This window comes from Poecilia reticulata, linkage group LG11 (genome assembly GCF_000633615.1).
Source record: "Poecilia reticulata strain Guanapo linkage group LG11, Guppy_female_1.0+MT, whole genome shotgun sequence".
In the NCBI taxonomy this organism is placed as follows: domain Eukaryota; kingdom Metazoa; phylum Chordata; class Actinopteri; order Cyprinodontiformes; family Poeciliidae; genus Poecilia; species Poecilia reticulata.
In genome coordinates this window covers 15,230,493-15,244,246 of record NC_024341.1, presented here as the reverse complement: position 1 = coordinate 15,244,246, position 13,754 = coordinate 15,230,493, and the positions used below count along the sequence as shown (strand labels likewise).

The following is a 13,754-nucleotide window of genomic DNA, read 5'->3' as shown; positions in this document are numbered from 1 at the left end:
ACCATAAACCTTAATCTGTTTCTATCTAGATTTTATGTTACACCAATGTAAAGTAGCATTTAATAGTGAATAGCTAAATGGAAATTTTTACTTTTTTTTTGCACAACATGATTCATAACAGATATTTTTTTTAATTTATAAAACATTCAGCATTTAATTAACTTTGTAGAAACACATTTTGCTGCAACTTTAAGTCTTGGAGGAAATATCTACCAGCTCTGCACATCTGTGTACATCATTTTCCAAGTTTTACCAAATTCTCAAATTGACTAGACCATTCCATAGAAGCTCTGGATGTATGTTCAGGGTTGTTATCCTGCTAAACTGTGAACCTTAGCGTCAGTCTCTTTAAACTGTTTTTTAACAGTTCTTTTCATTTTCAAATGATGGTTTGAACAATTCTCTCTGAGATGTTTAAAAAATATTGGGATATTGTGTTATAGCCCCACTCTGGTTAGGCATTACCATGAGTTGAGCTATCAAATAGTTCACCAATCACCGTAAGAATATCGAGTAAAGTGACACAGAGGCAGATTATTTAGCAAAAAATATTTAGAGGTGTGGCCTGCAAACACATTCCAGCAGCCAACTGGTGTTGTTGGATACTGCCTGGTTACAGCCAATGCACAGGGAATGAGGACGGTCTGGGGACCGAGGGGACGTCATGTACCTGCACCAGGGCATTAAAACCACTCTGGTTACCAACGGCCAGGGGAAAAAATCTGCACATCTCGTCTTCCTCCCACCGGGAAGCAAAACCTCTGAGCGGTCTGATGTCAAGCGATCCAAGTGCAAGTGGATTTTGTTGTTCTGAGTTCTCAAATTGAAAAAAATAAAGTAAAATAAAAAGCACTTGAATGTGTGATTTACCCACAGCCCGACCTGTTTCAAAACGTTGAGAAGTCAGCCTGAAGCTTGTCTCGATGCCGTCATCAGTCACTCTAAGGAGATTTGCATATCAGGAGTAATTTGCGTTGATAAAAGAGCATAAGTGAATCCTTTAAAGGAAATGTCTTGCGGGGCAATGTTAGGACGTGGATGTTCAGAAGCATTTAAACTGAATCCAGAGATGTCTGAGCTTTCCCCCAGCTCAACGCAATAAAGCTCAGTAAGTCACTCTGCACATCGCTGCTTGTTACCCACCTTGCTCCGGAGGTGCAGCCTCTGAGGAGCTCGGTGCTGCTTCGGCAGAGCCGTCTGCAGGTGGAGCCGGCGCTGGAGCATCGCCTGCTGCTGGAGCATCGCCTGCTGCTGGAGCATCGCCTGCTGCTGGAGCATCGCCTGCTGCTGGAGCATCGCCTGCTGCTGGAGCATCGCCTGCTGCTGGAGCATCGCCTGCTGCTGGAGCATCGCCTGCTGCTGGAGCATCTCCTGCTGCTGCAGCATCTCCTGCTGCTGGWGCATCTCCTGCTGCTGGTGCATCTCCTGCTGCTGGTGCATCTCCTGCTGCTGATGCATCGCCTGCTGCTCCTCCTCCTGCTGGTGCAGCTTCCTCTGCTGGCTTGCTGTCCGCTGCAGGAGGCGACTCCTCCGCTGCTGGGGGGCTTGCAGCAGAGCTCTCTGCAGATGTAGCCGCTGCAGCGGCTTCGCTCTCGGGTTTAGCATCGCCGCCTTCAGCCGGTGTTTGGTCTGGAATGGTCTCACTGTCCTCAGCTATGTTTCCATTCTCACCGGCCGCCCCTGTTGGGAACATGTACAACGACTCAGCAAACAATCACAGAACATCGCAATAGTTCCTAGAAAGTAAGCTAACAAGTATTCATCACAATGAATAACCAGGAGTATCTTAAACTTTCACTTTGTCAGGCTAACTTCAACATATTTTACAGCTTTAAACCAGCTTTTTTAAATAACAGTGTATAGAAGTGTGGGATATTGAACAAAGTAAATAAACCTGCACTGTCATCAGAAAGCCGTGAAAACATATTATGAAGACGCAAAGTAAATGTTCAAAATATCAACCTTGAACATTATTAATAATAATAATAATAAACTGTGACACACGAAGGGTAAGGGATCAGTGTTTTGTTTTGAGAGTTTAAAATTCATGTTCTGATTTCCCCAAGTAGATTTCCTGTTTCAACAGACTGATGACCTGAATCACAGCAGCACAGGTGAGTTAATAGCAGAACTTTGAGTGGCTGCGGTTCCTTAGTGACCACAAACCTGCACAAACAGAAATGCTCAGATGCTAGGCTCAAAGTTTCTGCATTAAAAAGCAGCAGTAATGCTACTTCCTCCACTGACTGCTCTTTATGCTTACGTGACCCAGGTAGCAGCTGCAAGTCAGGTTTAATAAAAAAAAACAGGAAGAGTAGAAATATGTACAGTAGGGGTTACTGGCATGACGCAGTAGCAACGTATTTCAGCTAATCAGAAACTTACTGATTAAAGTCTCACATGAAAATGCATCACTTTGTCGTTGCTATAAGACAAAAAACATTAACTTTTAAAGGAACACAATGGACATCTTTCATTGAAATGTGAAAAAAGGCAACAAGAAAACAAATAAAAACCTTTTCATCTTCCAAATATCTACTATGCTTATTAGATTAAAAGCAAAAATATGTCTAAAAAGGGACCTCTGTTTGACATAAACCCAAGTTAATGTTTATGAGGACTCTTTTTCAGGAACATTAACAACTTGCTGATATGTTGCACCACTTCCTCGTAGAGTTTTTGGGTGGAATGGTTTGCATTGGGATAATTTGCATGGAGCGCAGAAGTCTCAAGTCTCTGCTTTCGACATTATAAGAGTCAGCTGGAACGAAACTAATCGACAGCTGAAAACAGCAAAAATGTTTTTGACTAAGACAAAACATGCAGTATGAACTGACTGAAAGATTTGGCATTAGGGGAATGTGTCTTCAAGAGAGGCCTTGGATTAAAAAGTGTTTACTTTTTTTTCCTCCCTCAGACATCCGGAGAAAGAAAATAAGATGCATGCAAAAATACGGAGACGTCCTGATAAATTTCCATCTGACCTCCAAGAGGCTGAGGATAACAAGAAAACAGGGATACTGTTCACTGTTATTTCGCTGATAAACTCAAAACAAAAGCCAGTAATAATAGAAAAACTTTGGTGAGCATATCTCATTTTGTGTGCCAGCTCCACAGGGAAGTCAGACCCACTTTCCCAGCTCCTCAGGTGTTCTTCAAAGCGTTACGTCTGCATGCTTTCACCTCAGAGGAGGTCCCACTTAGTGAATCTTTTACCTTTTTATTGTCTCAGCTGCTTCAGCAAACTTCCCACTTTAAATGTCTCTTCATTCACACACATAGTTTTGTTGAAAGCATACCTTCACCTCATTCTGCAAAAGTGTACAAACTAACTTGCACCAAAGCAAGAGCCCTCTCTGAGTCCTGCCCGACTCCGCTTCTCCATTTCCTTCTGAAACCGTAGACTGTCACCAAATCTGCTCTGGGAGGACATAGCCAGAAACCACTGTTAACTAATGACAATAAACTTTCTCATCCTGTCCCTGCGGAGATGTGGCTCACCCTAAGAGAACGCACAAGGCGCCGGGCTGCACACAGAGAAATACCACTGGCACCAATTTGCATCCCATATCTAAACTATATTCACTGCAGCGTTAAATGGATAAATGCAACTCTACATGGAGAGAACAAGAGAACTTCCAACTTGACACCATTTCCACAGACACACTCACAGGGCTATTTATAGCATTACTTTAACTGAAGTCGATTAGTGATTTGTGCATTTGATTTGAGGAAAACCACTGGTTTGAAGGCTTGCATAAATGTTAACTTTTATACAAGCAAATGACAGATTTATTACTTTCATGCTGCTTTGATTAAAGTAAATTATTAATTTGATACGTCAGGTTCACTAAAAACGAATGCTACTCAACACTCCCTGCACACAACTTCTTTTTGTGCATTTACACCTGCCTTCATTAAAGCTTTGATAATTCAGGGATAAAGTTCTATCTTTTTGCAGTCACCTGTGGTGCTGGCTCCGTTGCTCTCCTCGGGTTTGGCGTTGGGTCGAGTCGTGTCTACCGCTGAAGTGTGAGAGCTGGTGGAGCATCCCATCCTGCCCTGTGCGCACTGGGGACTGGAGGAGTTCACGCTCAGTGAGTGCGGACAAGAGGCTGCGGCGATGACGTCGCGCACGTGTGTCTGTCGTCTCCTACGGGTTGGTAGGAGCGGCCAAAGAGGACCAGGTGTTCTGGTTCCGGATAAGTTGGTCACTCTGAGTTAAAAATAAACAAACAAAACTTCCTGTCCGGGTGGCCCGCCCGCGTAATTGTGGACGCTTCTTCTTCGAGAGTTTTCTTGTTGTTTTTCTTTTCTTTTCCTTTTTTTTTTGACGTAGTTGGACAATGCAGGTAAAAGATTACATTTGTTGTTGTTGTTGTTTTTTTAGTAGACTGCTGGGGAAGGTGCCTTTTATTAGTCAGACGCATCAATGGAAAGGAAATCAGGAAAACCGAAACTAAATGGGCTATTTCCGTATTTCACTTTATGAACATTTATAAGCTTAATGTATTTCTTAAATGCATGTTGTTTGTTTTTTGCGTGTCCATTTTATCTTTTACTTATATATCTATTTACTTAACTTTCTAAAACCCTTTACTGTTCTTGGAGAAAAGCACAATAATTCGACTGTACTTATGCTAATGTATCTGTGCATATAGTAATTAACTTTATTCTGTTCTATTCTATTTTTGTGCTTCAATTCTTCCTCTAATATTTAATCTGATGATAACTTGGGAGACTTCTCTATGAATTATTATTTTACTTTTGCATGAACTCTCCATACTCTCTGAGTTCAATTAATTTAATTTTTATTTTGTAAACCTTTGTACAGTAGTATGTAATTCTTACAAAATTATAGATTTTTTTCCATGTTTGTTACAACTGACACCATATTCTGGCAGTATGGTATGAGACAGATAATCTGTTAAAAAATCAAGTTCCTCTTCCTACTCCCAGTGCTACTGTACCAGTTTTTGTTTTTTGTAGTCTTGCTCAATAAAAGATATTGAACTATATATATATATATATATATAAAATAAAAAATTCCCTTCTCACCCTCCGCGTGTGGTTTCTTACATCCTCTGAGCTCGGGTCCTCTACCAGAGGCCTGGGAGCTTGAGGGTTCTGCGCAGTATCTTGGCTGTGCCTAGAACTGCACATTTCTGGACTGAGATGTCTGATGTTGTTCCTGGGATCTGTTTGAGCCACTGCTCCAGTTTGGGGGTGACTGCCCCGAGGGCCCCGATGACCACAGGCACCACTGTGGTCTTCACCTTCCAGGTCTTTTCCAGTTCCTCCCTGAGGCCCTGGTACTTCTCCAATTTCTCGTGCTCCTTTTTCCTGATGTTGTAGTCACTTGGTATTGCTACATCCACCACAACGGCTTTCCTCTGTTCTTTATCCACCACCACAATGTCCGGTTGGTTCGCTATTACCATCCTGTCTGTCTGGATCTGGAAGTCCCACACGATCTTAACTCGGTCGTTTTCCACCACCTTTGGGGGTGTTTCCCACTTTGATCTCGGGGCTTCCAGTCCATATTCTGCACAGATGTTTCTGTACACTATGCCCGCTACTTGGTTATGTCGTTCCATGTACGCTTTCCCTGCCAGCATCTTGCACCCTGCTGTTATGTGCTGAACTGTCTCAGGGGCCTCCTTGCACAACCTACACCTTGGATCTTGTCTGGTGTGGTAGATCTGAGCCTCTATTGCTCTGGTGTTTAGGGCCTGTTCCTGTGCGGCCAGGATGAGTGCCTCTGTGTTGTCCTTGAGTCCAGCTTTTTCCAGCCATTGGTAGGATTTCCTGATATCAGCCACTTCAGTTATTTGTCGGTGGTACATCCCATGTAGGGGCTTGTCCTCCCATGACGGTATCTCCAGCACCTCGTCCTCTGTTCCCCATTGCCTGAGACATTCGCTGAGCACATCATCCTTTGAGGCTTTGTCCTTGATGTATTTATGTATCTTGGATGTTTCATCGTGGACAGTGGCTCTCACACTCACTAGTCCTCTGCCTCCTTCCTTACGGCTTGTATACAGTCTCAGGGTGCTGGATTTGGGGTGGAACCCTCCATGCATGGTTAGTAGCTTCCGAGTCTTAACATCCGTGGCCTTTATCTCTTCCATTGGCCAGCTAATTATTCCGGCAGGGTATCTGATTACTGGTAAGGCATAGCTGTTTATTGCACGGATCTTGTTCTTGCCATTGAGCTGGCTTCTCAGGACTTGCCTTATTCGTTGGAGGTATTTGGCTGTGGCTCCTTTYCTKGTGACCTCATCGAGGTTGCCATTTGCTTGTGGTATTCCCAGGTACTTGTAACTGTCCTCAATGTCTGCTATTGTTTCTCCTGGGACTGAGATCCCTTCTGTGTGGACGACCTTCCTTCTCTTTGTGACCATCCGACCACACTTGTCTAGTCCGAATGACATCCCAATGTCAGTGCTGTAGATCCTGGTGGTGTGGATCAGTGAGTCAATGTCTCGCTCGCTCTTAGCGTACAGCTTGATGTCATCCATGTAGAGGAGGTGACTGATTGTGGCCCCATTCTTGAGTTGGTATCCATAGCCTATATATATATAGGCTATATATATATATATATATGTCTACATTACATTGTCTACATTGTACATTATCTAAAGTGTTCATAGACAGTTGCTTCTTAAATATTACATTACATTTTTTGTGTTGCAGCCTTATCGTCTTTTGAGGCTGGGTTTGTTGATGAACCATGTGTTGCATTTTATTTAAGTAAATTGCATTTTATTTAAGTAAATTAAATCAAGTGCTTAGAACAGCTTGAAACAGATATGTTGGCAATTCAGAAAACCAATAGAAGAAAAATATATTTCTAAACATTTCAATATGACTATTTACTATTGACAGCCATATTGAATTATGGTAAAGGTTGGTGAGAGAAATATCTCTTTCCCAGTCAGAAATTCTGGCTTCAAACGGTATTGCAGTTGATTTTTCTAATTTGGAACTTAAAAATTCTATTCACGATATTAACAAGTAACATAATTTTATTTTTTATTTGTAATTTGTCAAGGTGAAATAGAAAAACATCCTAAAATACCAACAGGTAAAACCCTTTTAAAGTTTATGTTTCTGATTTAGTCCAAATACAAAATCAACCCAGCTAGCTATATTTTAAAGAATAAAAATCACAAATATTAACAGATTTTATGTTGTGTTTACTATTTATTCCCCGACGAGGGAACAGAAAAGCTATCTTCGCAGTAGTTGCTGGCGGAAGCCGAACCGAAGAAACCAACGCAACGAACTACGCAACTTCCTTTTTCTCCGAGGCCATATTGGAGTCATTTCACTGTAAGTCGAGCTCCGAGTTTTTACACTAAAATTGTACTTTTCTGGACGTTCTCCGCAGATAAAACCATAACTATAGTGTTTCCCTGTTTCTTGTTTGTCACGCAGGTTGGCCGGTTCGGAATAAACCGCAAACATGGTGGCCGCAAAGAAGACGGTGAGTAGCGTTGTCTCGCGCTGCGGCGGGTTGGACCGCTGCTTCACGTGGAAACATGTTTCCGCCGCGGCCTACTAGCTAGCATGTTGAACGTTTTGTTTTTCTCATTTGTAGAATTTAGTGGAATCGTTACTGTTTCATTTATACATCTGCTAATGCGCATCAAGTTTTTTATTTACACTGAGCGATATGTATGCGACTTACGTTTGTAAGACTGAACCGGTAACAGTACTAATGCTAGCTAGCTAAATCTAACACGCGAAAGCTGCTGAAACGTGGAAACGTTTTAGGCTAATCCACCCTATACGAGAGTTTTGAGTTTGTTTATGACATCCCATTTGACTTCTGTATTTTTTGTTTGTTTGTTTAGAAAAAGTCCATGGAGTCCATAAACTCTCGTCTCCAGCTGGTGATGAAGAGTGGAAAGTACGTGTTGGGCTACAAACAGTCCCAGAAGATGATCCGTCAGGGGAAAGCTAAGCTGGTGATCCTGGCCAACAACTGCCCTGCTCTTAGGTACATACTGTCAACAGATTTGAGATTTTGTTGCAATAGATGAGATTTTAATTAATAAAAAGTAAGAATATCGTGCAACACCCCTACTCCATTCAAAGCATCGACTGCTATAGTACTACATGCAGATTTTAGTTTTTAATTCAGCTGGATTGGGGGGGGGAAAAATTATATCTCCATTTATGCCTCCAAATATGTCTTGGTTGGTGTGCTTATTTTTGTGTTGATGGCATTTAATAAATGGAGGGAAATAAATAGATATTCTTTGTATGATCTCCAGTGATGGACGATCTGAGGAAAGTTTTCAGATTTTGTGTTGACTAATACTTTTATGTGTGGTTGGAGTGCATAACAAGTAAAGTTACGCACTTCAACCAAGAAGATCTTGGGATAAAATTGGCATAATGCAATAGATTTAAAGGCAGTGAAAAGCAAATTGAGGGTCTTCATAAACTCAATCTTTGGTTAATCACTCTATATCTGCTCAAGAGTGTAGAAAAATTGGAGTTACCCTATACATTAAAGGGTTATCATGAAATTCTTACTTACATGTACACATGCATATCATGCATTGTTTCAGATACAATGGCCCTGTTTGGAAAAATGGTACAAATTTAAAATCACAATGCTGACATTGCTAAGAGTTCAATATGTTGCTTGAAATCCTGATTAACAATTTTAGGAATATTGGAGTTTTATTTATATGATTAAATAGCTACCCAAAAATAGGATGGTGTTTTTTCTTTCTGTAATTAAGTGGTGCAGCGATTGGTAATCAGTGATCGGACAGAAAACTGCAATCTTTAATGAGCCTGACGTTCAGTTCTTTTTTTTGTTTTTTTATTTGAAATGTTTGCTAAATATTGCCAAAAAGTCGCTGCGTTTTGTTGCCTGTGAATTTGTCCTGCTAATTTTACAGTATTTGCATTTAATTTGCCTCACATTTCCGTCGTCTCTTTCGGTTTCAGGAAGTCAGAGATCGAGTACTACGCCATGCTGGCCAAGACTGGTGTCCACCACTACAGTGGAAACAACATTGAGCTTGGCACCGCCTGCGGAAAGTACTACAGGGTGTGCACACTGGCGATCATTGACCCCGGTAAGGAGCTGCAGCCTCTCATCCGCCCTGTTGAACAGAAGCAGCTAATTCAGAAATCGCCTCAGGTGTTCTGTCGAGGTTTCACTGAGAAGTTGACGGCTCATATCGTCACCTAGAAATGAAATCTAGTAGATTTTTAAGTCAAGAGTTCAAAATTAGTGTATCAATTATTTCTATATTTGCATTAAGAAGAATAGACCATTTTATTCCATGGTGTCAACTGAACCATGCTTGGATACCAAATATTTGCTTGTTGTTCACTCTGTAATATTGATCTTGCTGGTCTGGGCTTCAGATGCAGCTCGTTTTCTGCTTGGGGTCTAAAAAGAACAATTTTTCTTTCATCACTGAACAAGATGTTTCTCCAATTCTCCTTAGACCAGTCGGTGTGTTCTGGATCAAATCCAAATCTTTTCACCACCTTTTATTTTCAACAATAGAAGTTCATGCTAAAATCTTGACTTAAGTGTCTTGTTGATGGAGTTTTCACTGGTAACTTTAGGCCTCCTTCATTCAACCTGCAGCTCATGGGTACTTGATGTTTCTCCATTTCATACTTTCTTCCAACCACAGAAATGGTAGTTTTCTATTTTATGCCTCTAAGGTTTTATATTCCATTTTAAAGCATTTCTGGTCATTTTAGCTGATCAGCCACAGCTTGATGTTCTGCACTTTGTTTTCCCCTCCAGTCAAAGTTCACTGTTCTTTGAACGACTCGGGTATTCAGAGCAGCACAGCAAGACCAGCAGGAACATTTGCTGCAGTCATTCCTAAAGAAGCTCGTTTTCATACAGTTATCAACCTCACTGACTAACTCTGTTCTGCTGTAATCTTGAACACATCATCTTCAATTAATGATCCAGTTACATCAAATTAGCAGAATTTTTCTATTACTATAATAATAACTACTTGTAAAATATTTATCATTTAGGGAGGGGAGGGGTGATCTACTAAAATAGTTATGTGGTTAGAGATTAAATTGAACCGAATTTTACATGCAAACAACAAATCATTTATTATCATTTAGTTCTAAAAGTGCAGTTTGAACACCACTGTGCTTTTAAAATTTGTTTTTGGCAAATTGGTCTCTTAAAATGTTCCCTAGATCATTTTGCATTCAGTTTAAGTATCTGAATGTAAACGAGTGCTGTAGATGAACTTTTTTTGGTTTGTTTTTTAACTATTTAGTGCGAATTTTTGCGCCTGATGGACCTGAGTCAGAGTGGTCCAGTTCAGGACTAGTGGTTCGCTACATCAAAGCAGCTTGGAGCATTTTAAAGAACTGCCTCATCCTTTTGGGCAGCTCAAAGTGCTTTGCTAGTAACATTTCTCCACCTCCTGTCTAGTTTATTTCTGCTGATGAAACAAATATGTATGTTTTACTATATAGTTATGTGAACTGAATGAAATGTGACAGTAGTTTATTTATTTTACTGACTTGGCTCGTCTTTTTGTCCTTAGGCGATTCTGACATCATCAGGAGCATGCCGGATCAGCAGCAGCAGGCCCAGTAGATTGGCCAGCAATATTGTTAAATAAATAAAATAATAAATAACACAATAGTCATGTGGTTTTTTTTCATTAAAATAATATTTTTATTTTGCCATCTCCTCTCCTAGAGAACCCTGTACCTGTTATTTATTCCCATAATGTCGGATCATTTTCAGTTGCTGTAAGGCACATGGGTCAAACCCGAGGCCCGGGGGCCAAATATGGCACGTCATAGCTTCTTATGCGGCCCTCTAGATTCTAGACTAAACACTAAATGTGCTTAAATGTTAATAATTAAATCAATACAGTTTTTATCTGTTACTGCCAAATTATATTAGTCCCTCCAGCTTCTTGAGAATTATTGTGGAAATTCATGTAAAATCAACAAATTCTTGCACCTTTTTGGATAATTGGGAGTTTATTGCAGATTTTTTTCAAAAATTTACAAAAACCTTTACTTGTATTAAACAGTTGCCTCAGGCTTAATTATAGTCCATGATCTACAGCAAGTAATAAAAAGTCACATTTGCCGTCATAAGCGCAAATATTTCCAAATTAGTGCCTTTGATTTTTATTCCAAAAAGAAAATCACAAAATCCTGGAGGGACTCATAAGATGTTCAATATTATTTGATTTTAAGAATTCATTGATATTTTAACAGTTCCTGAACAGGTTTTATCAACACATTCTGGCACAACCGGCCCTTTAAGAGCGTTCGTGATCTTGATTTGGCCCAAAACAAAACGAGTTTGACACCGCTGCTGCAAGGGACTCACTCTGGTCTATAAGAACAGTAGATGTGTTTAGCTAAAATCCTTCAGATGTAACTTTAAACCAATATTATTTTTAGATACTTGTGTAACAAAGCATCACAACTGGATTAGCGCGTTCAGTGCAAACCATCAGGACGGAACTGCTCCGATGTCAAAATTATGCAACTATTAATCTCTGAGAGCGCCGCGCCCTCAGACACTTACATAAACTATAGAACGTGTTGTTGGCTGGCATGCAAGGACACTCAGAGGCATGAGAGGCCACACAGGGTGATGATCCGTCATGTAAAGCGTAGATGGGTCAGTGTGGATGACCTTCAGTCCCTCAAACCTTCTGAATTACAAGTGGTGGCTCTGATTTTAGCGTTTTCTGCAACTCTTGCTTCATGAACAGCCATTTGCTGTCTGTGAATAAACCTACATCATAAATATAACTGACAAAACTATGGTTTAGGGGAAACCTGTGAATGTTGTATAAAATCAAATTACACAACAGGATATGTGGACATTTAATGTGTAAGATGATTATTACAGAGCAAAAGCAGCAGCCTACTGCCATTTTGTTTGTTTTTGACCCACATATGAAAAGGAATCAGATCAGTTTTAGAGATGATTTTAACTTCTCTGATGTACAAATGATCCCAAGGAGAAATTGCTTATTTTTTGACAAGCTACTCAATCTGAGGTATTAAATATGAATACAAATATAGCAATAAGAGATAAAGGTTATAATATATATATACATAAGTATATACACACACACACACACACCTAATGTGTTAATCTAAAAAAATGTATAAATGATTACTTAATGATTACTTAAAGTTGAGTGGAAGGAAAAAATGTGGCAGAAAACAAACATTTTGGCGGCCTCAAGAGGATCGTGAAGCAAAACCACTCAAAGGTTTGAGTCAAAGTTGAAGCTTTTAAGAGCCAGATGCATCTAAGACTGTCGCTGTAGCAATCACATCTTTGTGGATCTCGAGGTTTAGAGGAACAGAATCGTAAGTCGTTAATGAAAAAAAGGATAAAAAATGTGAGGATTTTTGAACACAAGACGATCCAATCCGTCAGCGGTTTGTGCCATCAGGCTGCCAGCCTGTAGGTCCGTCACGCATCGAGCCGTTTGGCCCAGTTTTTCCACCCATTGCATCCCTAAGCTGCTTCCTGGATTTCCAGTTACATTCAATTCATTTCTGCTGATCTGATTCACGTGCCGCAGAATCCCCCCGCGGGAAACCAGGACAACGTCTACCGAGGCTCTGTGAACGCATCGGCACTAATGAGTGTGTGAGCAGTCTCTCCCATAAAAACAGAGTTTTGTTTTTTTTGCTGCTTTGCATCAACTCAACAAGAGAAAATATGTTGTCACATAAAAAAAAATAATAATAAATCAGTTTTGACGGTTAAACAAAATCCCTCCATTAGACATGTTTAATGTGAATGTTTCACCAAATCCTGAGCTCTTGTCGTTTTTTGTAGAGGGATGTAGATAAAGAAATGTGTTTAGATCAGTGACCTCCATTAAAATGTAAATGTTTGAAGCTGATTTTATCCTGTAATAATTGTTTCCTTTCCTCACAACCATTTCAGCCAGAATGTGACCCAGATTTTTATTTTTTTTACTGCCCCGTCCTACTGGCAGAAAGTAGGTGAGTGCATCTGTCAGGCTTTATGCAACACTTTAAATACAGATGTTTTGGCCAAAAGGTTTTCTAAAAGCTGACTGGAAAATTAATTACGTCATAAAAACCCATAAAGAGAAGGAGAGATTTTTCCTAAGCAATGTTTGAACGATGTCCACTCCTGAACATTCATGACTCAGAGACTTGTCTTTGGCACAGCACGGATCCAAGTCAGCCCTTTGTGCTCAAATTAGGCTTATGGTGCATTTAATTTTCTGCTGAGCGATGTTTCCCAGGATACCCTCACCGTAAAAAGATCCTGTAACTCGAGCACTTTCATTCAGCTCTAATAACAAGCTGACTCAATTTAGAGGAGAGTGCAAGCATTGTTTCCAGAATCAATCCTCGTACAAAAACATGGCTCTGGCACTGAAAAAAAAAAAGTCTGTAGGTTGCTTACAGCTATGCTTTTCCAACTCTCAAATCAAGGTTTCTGAAATATCTTTTGGTTCAGGTTAAATGAGAACAGAGTTTTAAATGAGAGCAATACAATGTCTTAGTAATCTCAGTAATCCTGCTCCTGTACTGAATGATTGCTGTTAGATTTTGTAAAAAAATAAAATAAAATAAAAATCCCCTCATACATGAGACAAATGTTTGCCTGGACTGAAAAATAAAAGTAATGATGGAAAGATGATTTTCAATTCAAGGTGTCAGTTTATGGAACAATATTTCTGCGTTTAAAAGAGATGGGAATAAAATTA

At 40.1% G+C, this 13,754-nt stretch overlaps 1 protein-coding gene across 2 annotated transcripts; it reads left to right on the top strand.

Annotated features, from left to right (window-relative positions):
* The first annotated feature begins 7,272 nt into the window (after positions 1 to 7,272).
* rpl30 (ribosomal protein L30) lies at positions 7,273 to 10,663 on the top strand. Of its 2 annotated transcripts, XM_008422070.1 has the most exons (5): positions 7,274 to 7,335; positions 7,441 to 7,489; positions 7,860 to 8,005; positions 8,971 to 9,101; positions 10,563 to 10,663. In XM_008422070.1, exons 2-5 carry the CDS (start codon positions 7,469 to 7,471, stop codon positions 10,613 to 10,615), a joined length of 351 nt encoding a protein of 116 aa, XP_008420292.1. In that variant the 5' UTR covers positions 7,274 to 7,335; positions 7,441 to 7,468; the 3' UTR covers positions 10,616 to 10,663. The 2 variants fall into 2 exon arrangements, with proteins under 2 accessions (XP_017162808.1, XP_008420292.1); XM_017307319.1 differs by lacking the exon at positions 10,563 to 10,663 and having other exon boundaries at positions 7,273 to 7,335; positions 8,971 to 9,232.
* Positions 10,664 to 13,754: the final 3,091 nt, after the last annotated feature.

What these genes read in the sequence shown, in the direction of transcription:
- rpl30 (XM_017307319.1), top strand. Translation starts at nt 7,469, where the DNA reads ATGGTGGCCGCAAAGAAGACG. An exon ending in TGGTGGCCGCAAAGAAGACG is followed by an intron (nt 7,490 to 7,859) that starts GTGAGTAGCGTT and finishes TTGTTTGTTTAG; the next exon opens with AAAAAGTCCATGGAGTCCAT. An exon ending in AACAACTGCCCTGCTCTTAG is followed by an intron (nt 8,006 to 8,970) that starts GTACATACTGTC and finishes TTTCGGTTTCAG; the next exon opens with GAAGTCAGAGATCGAGTACT.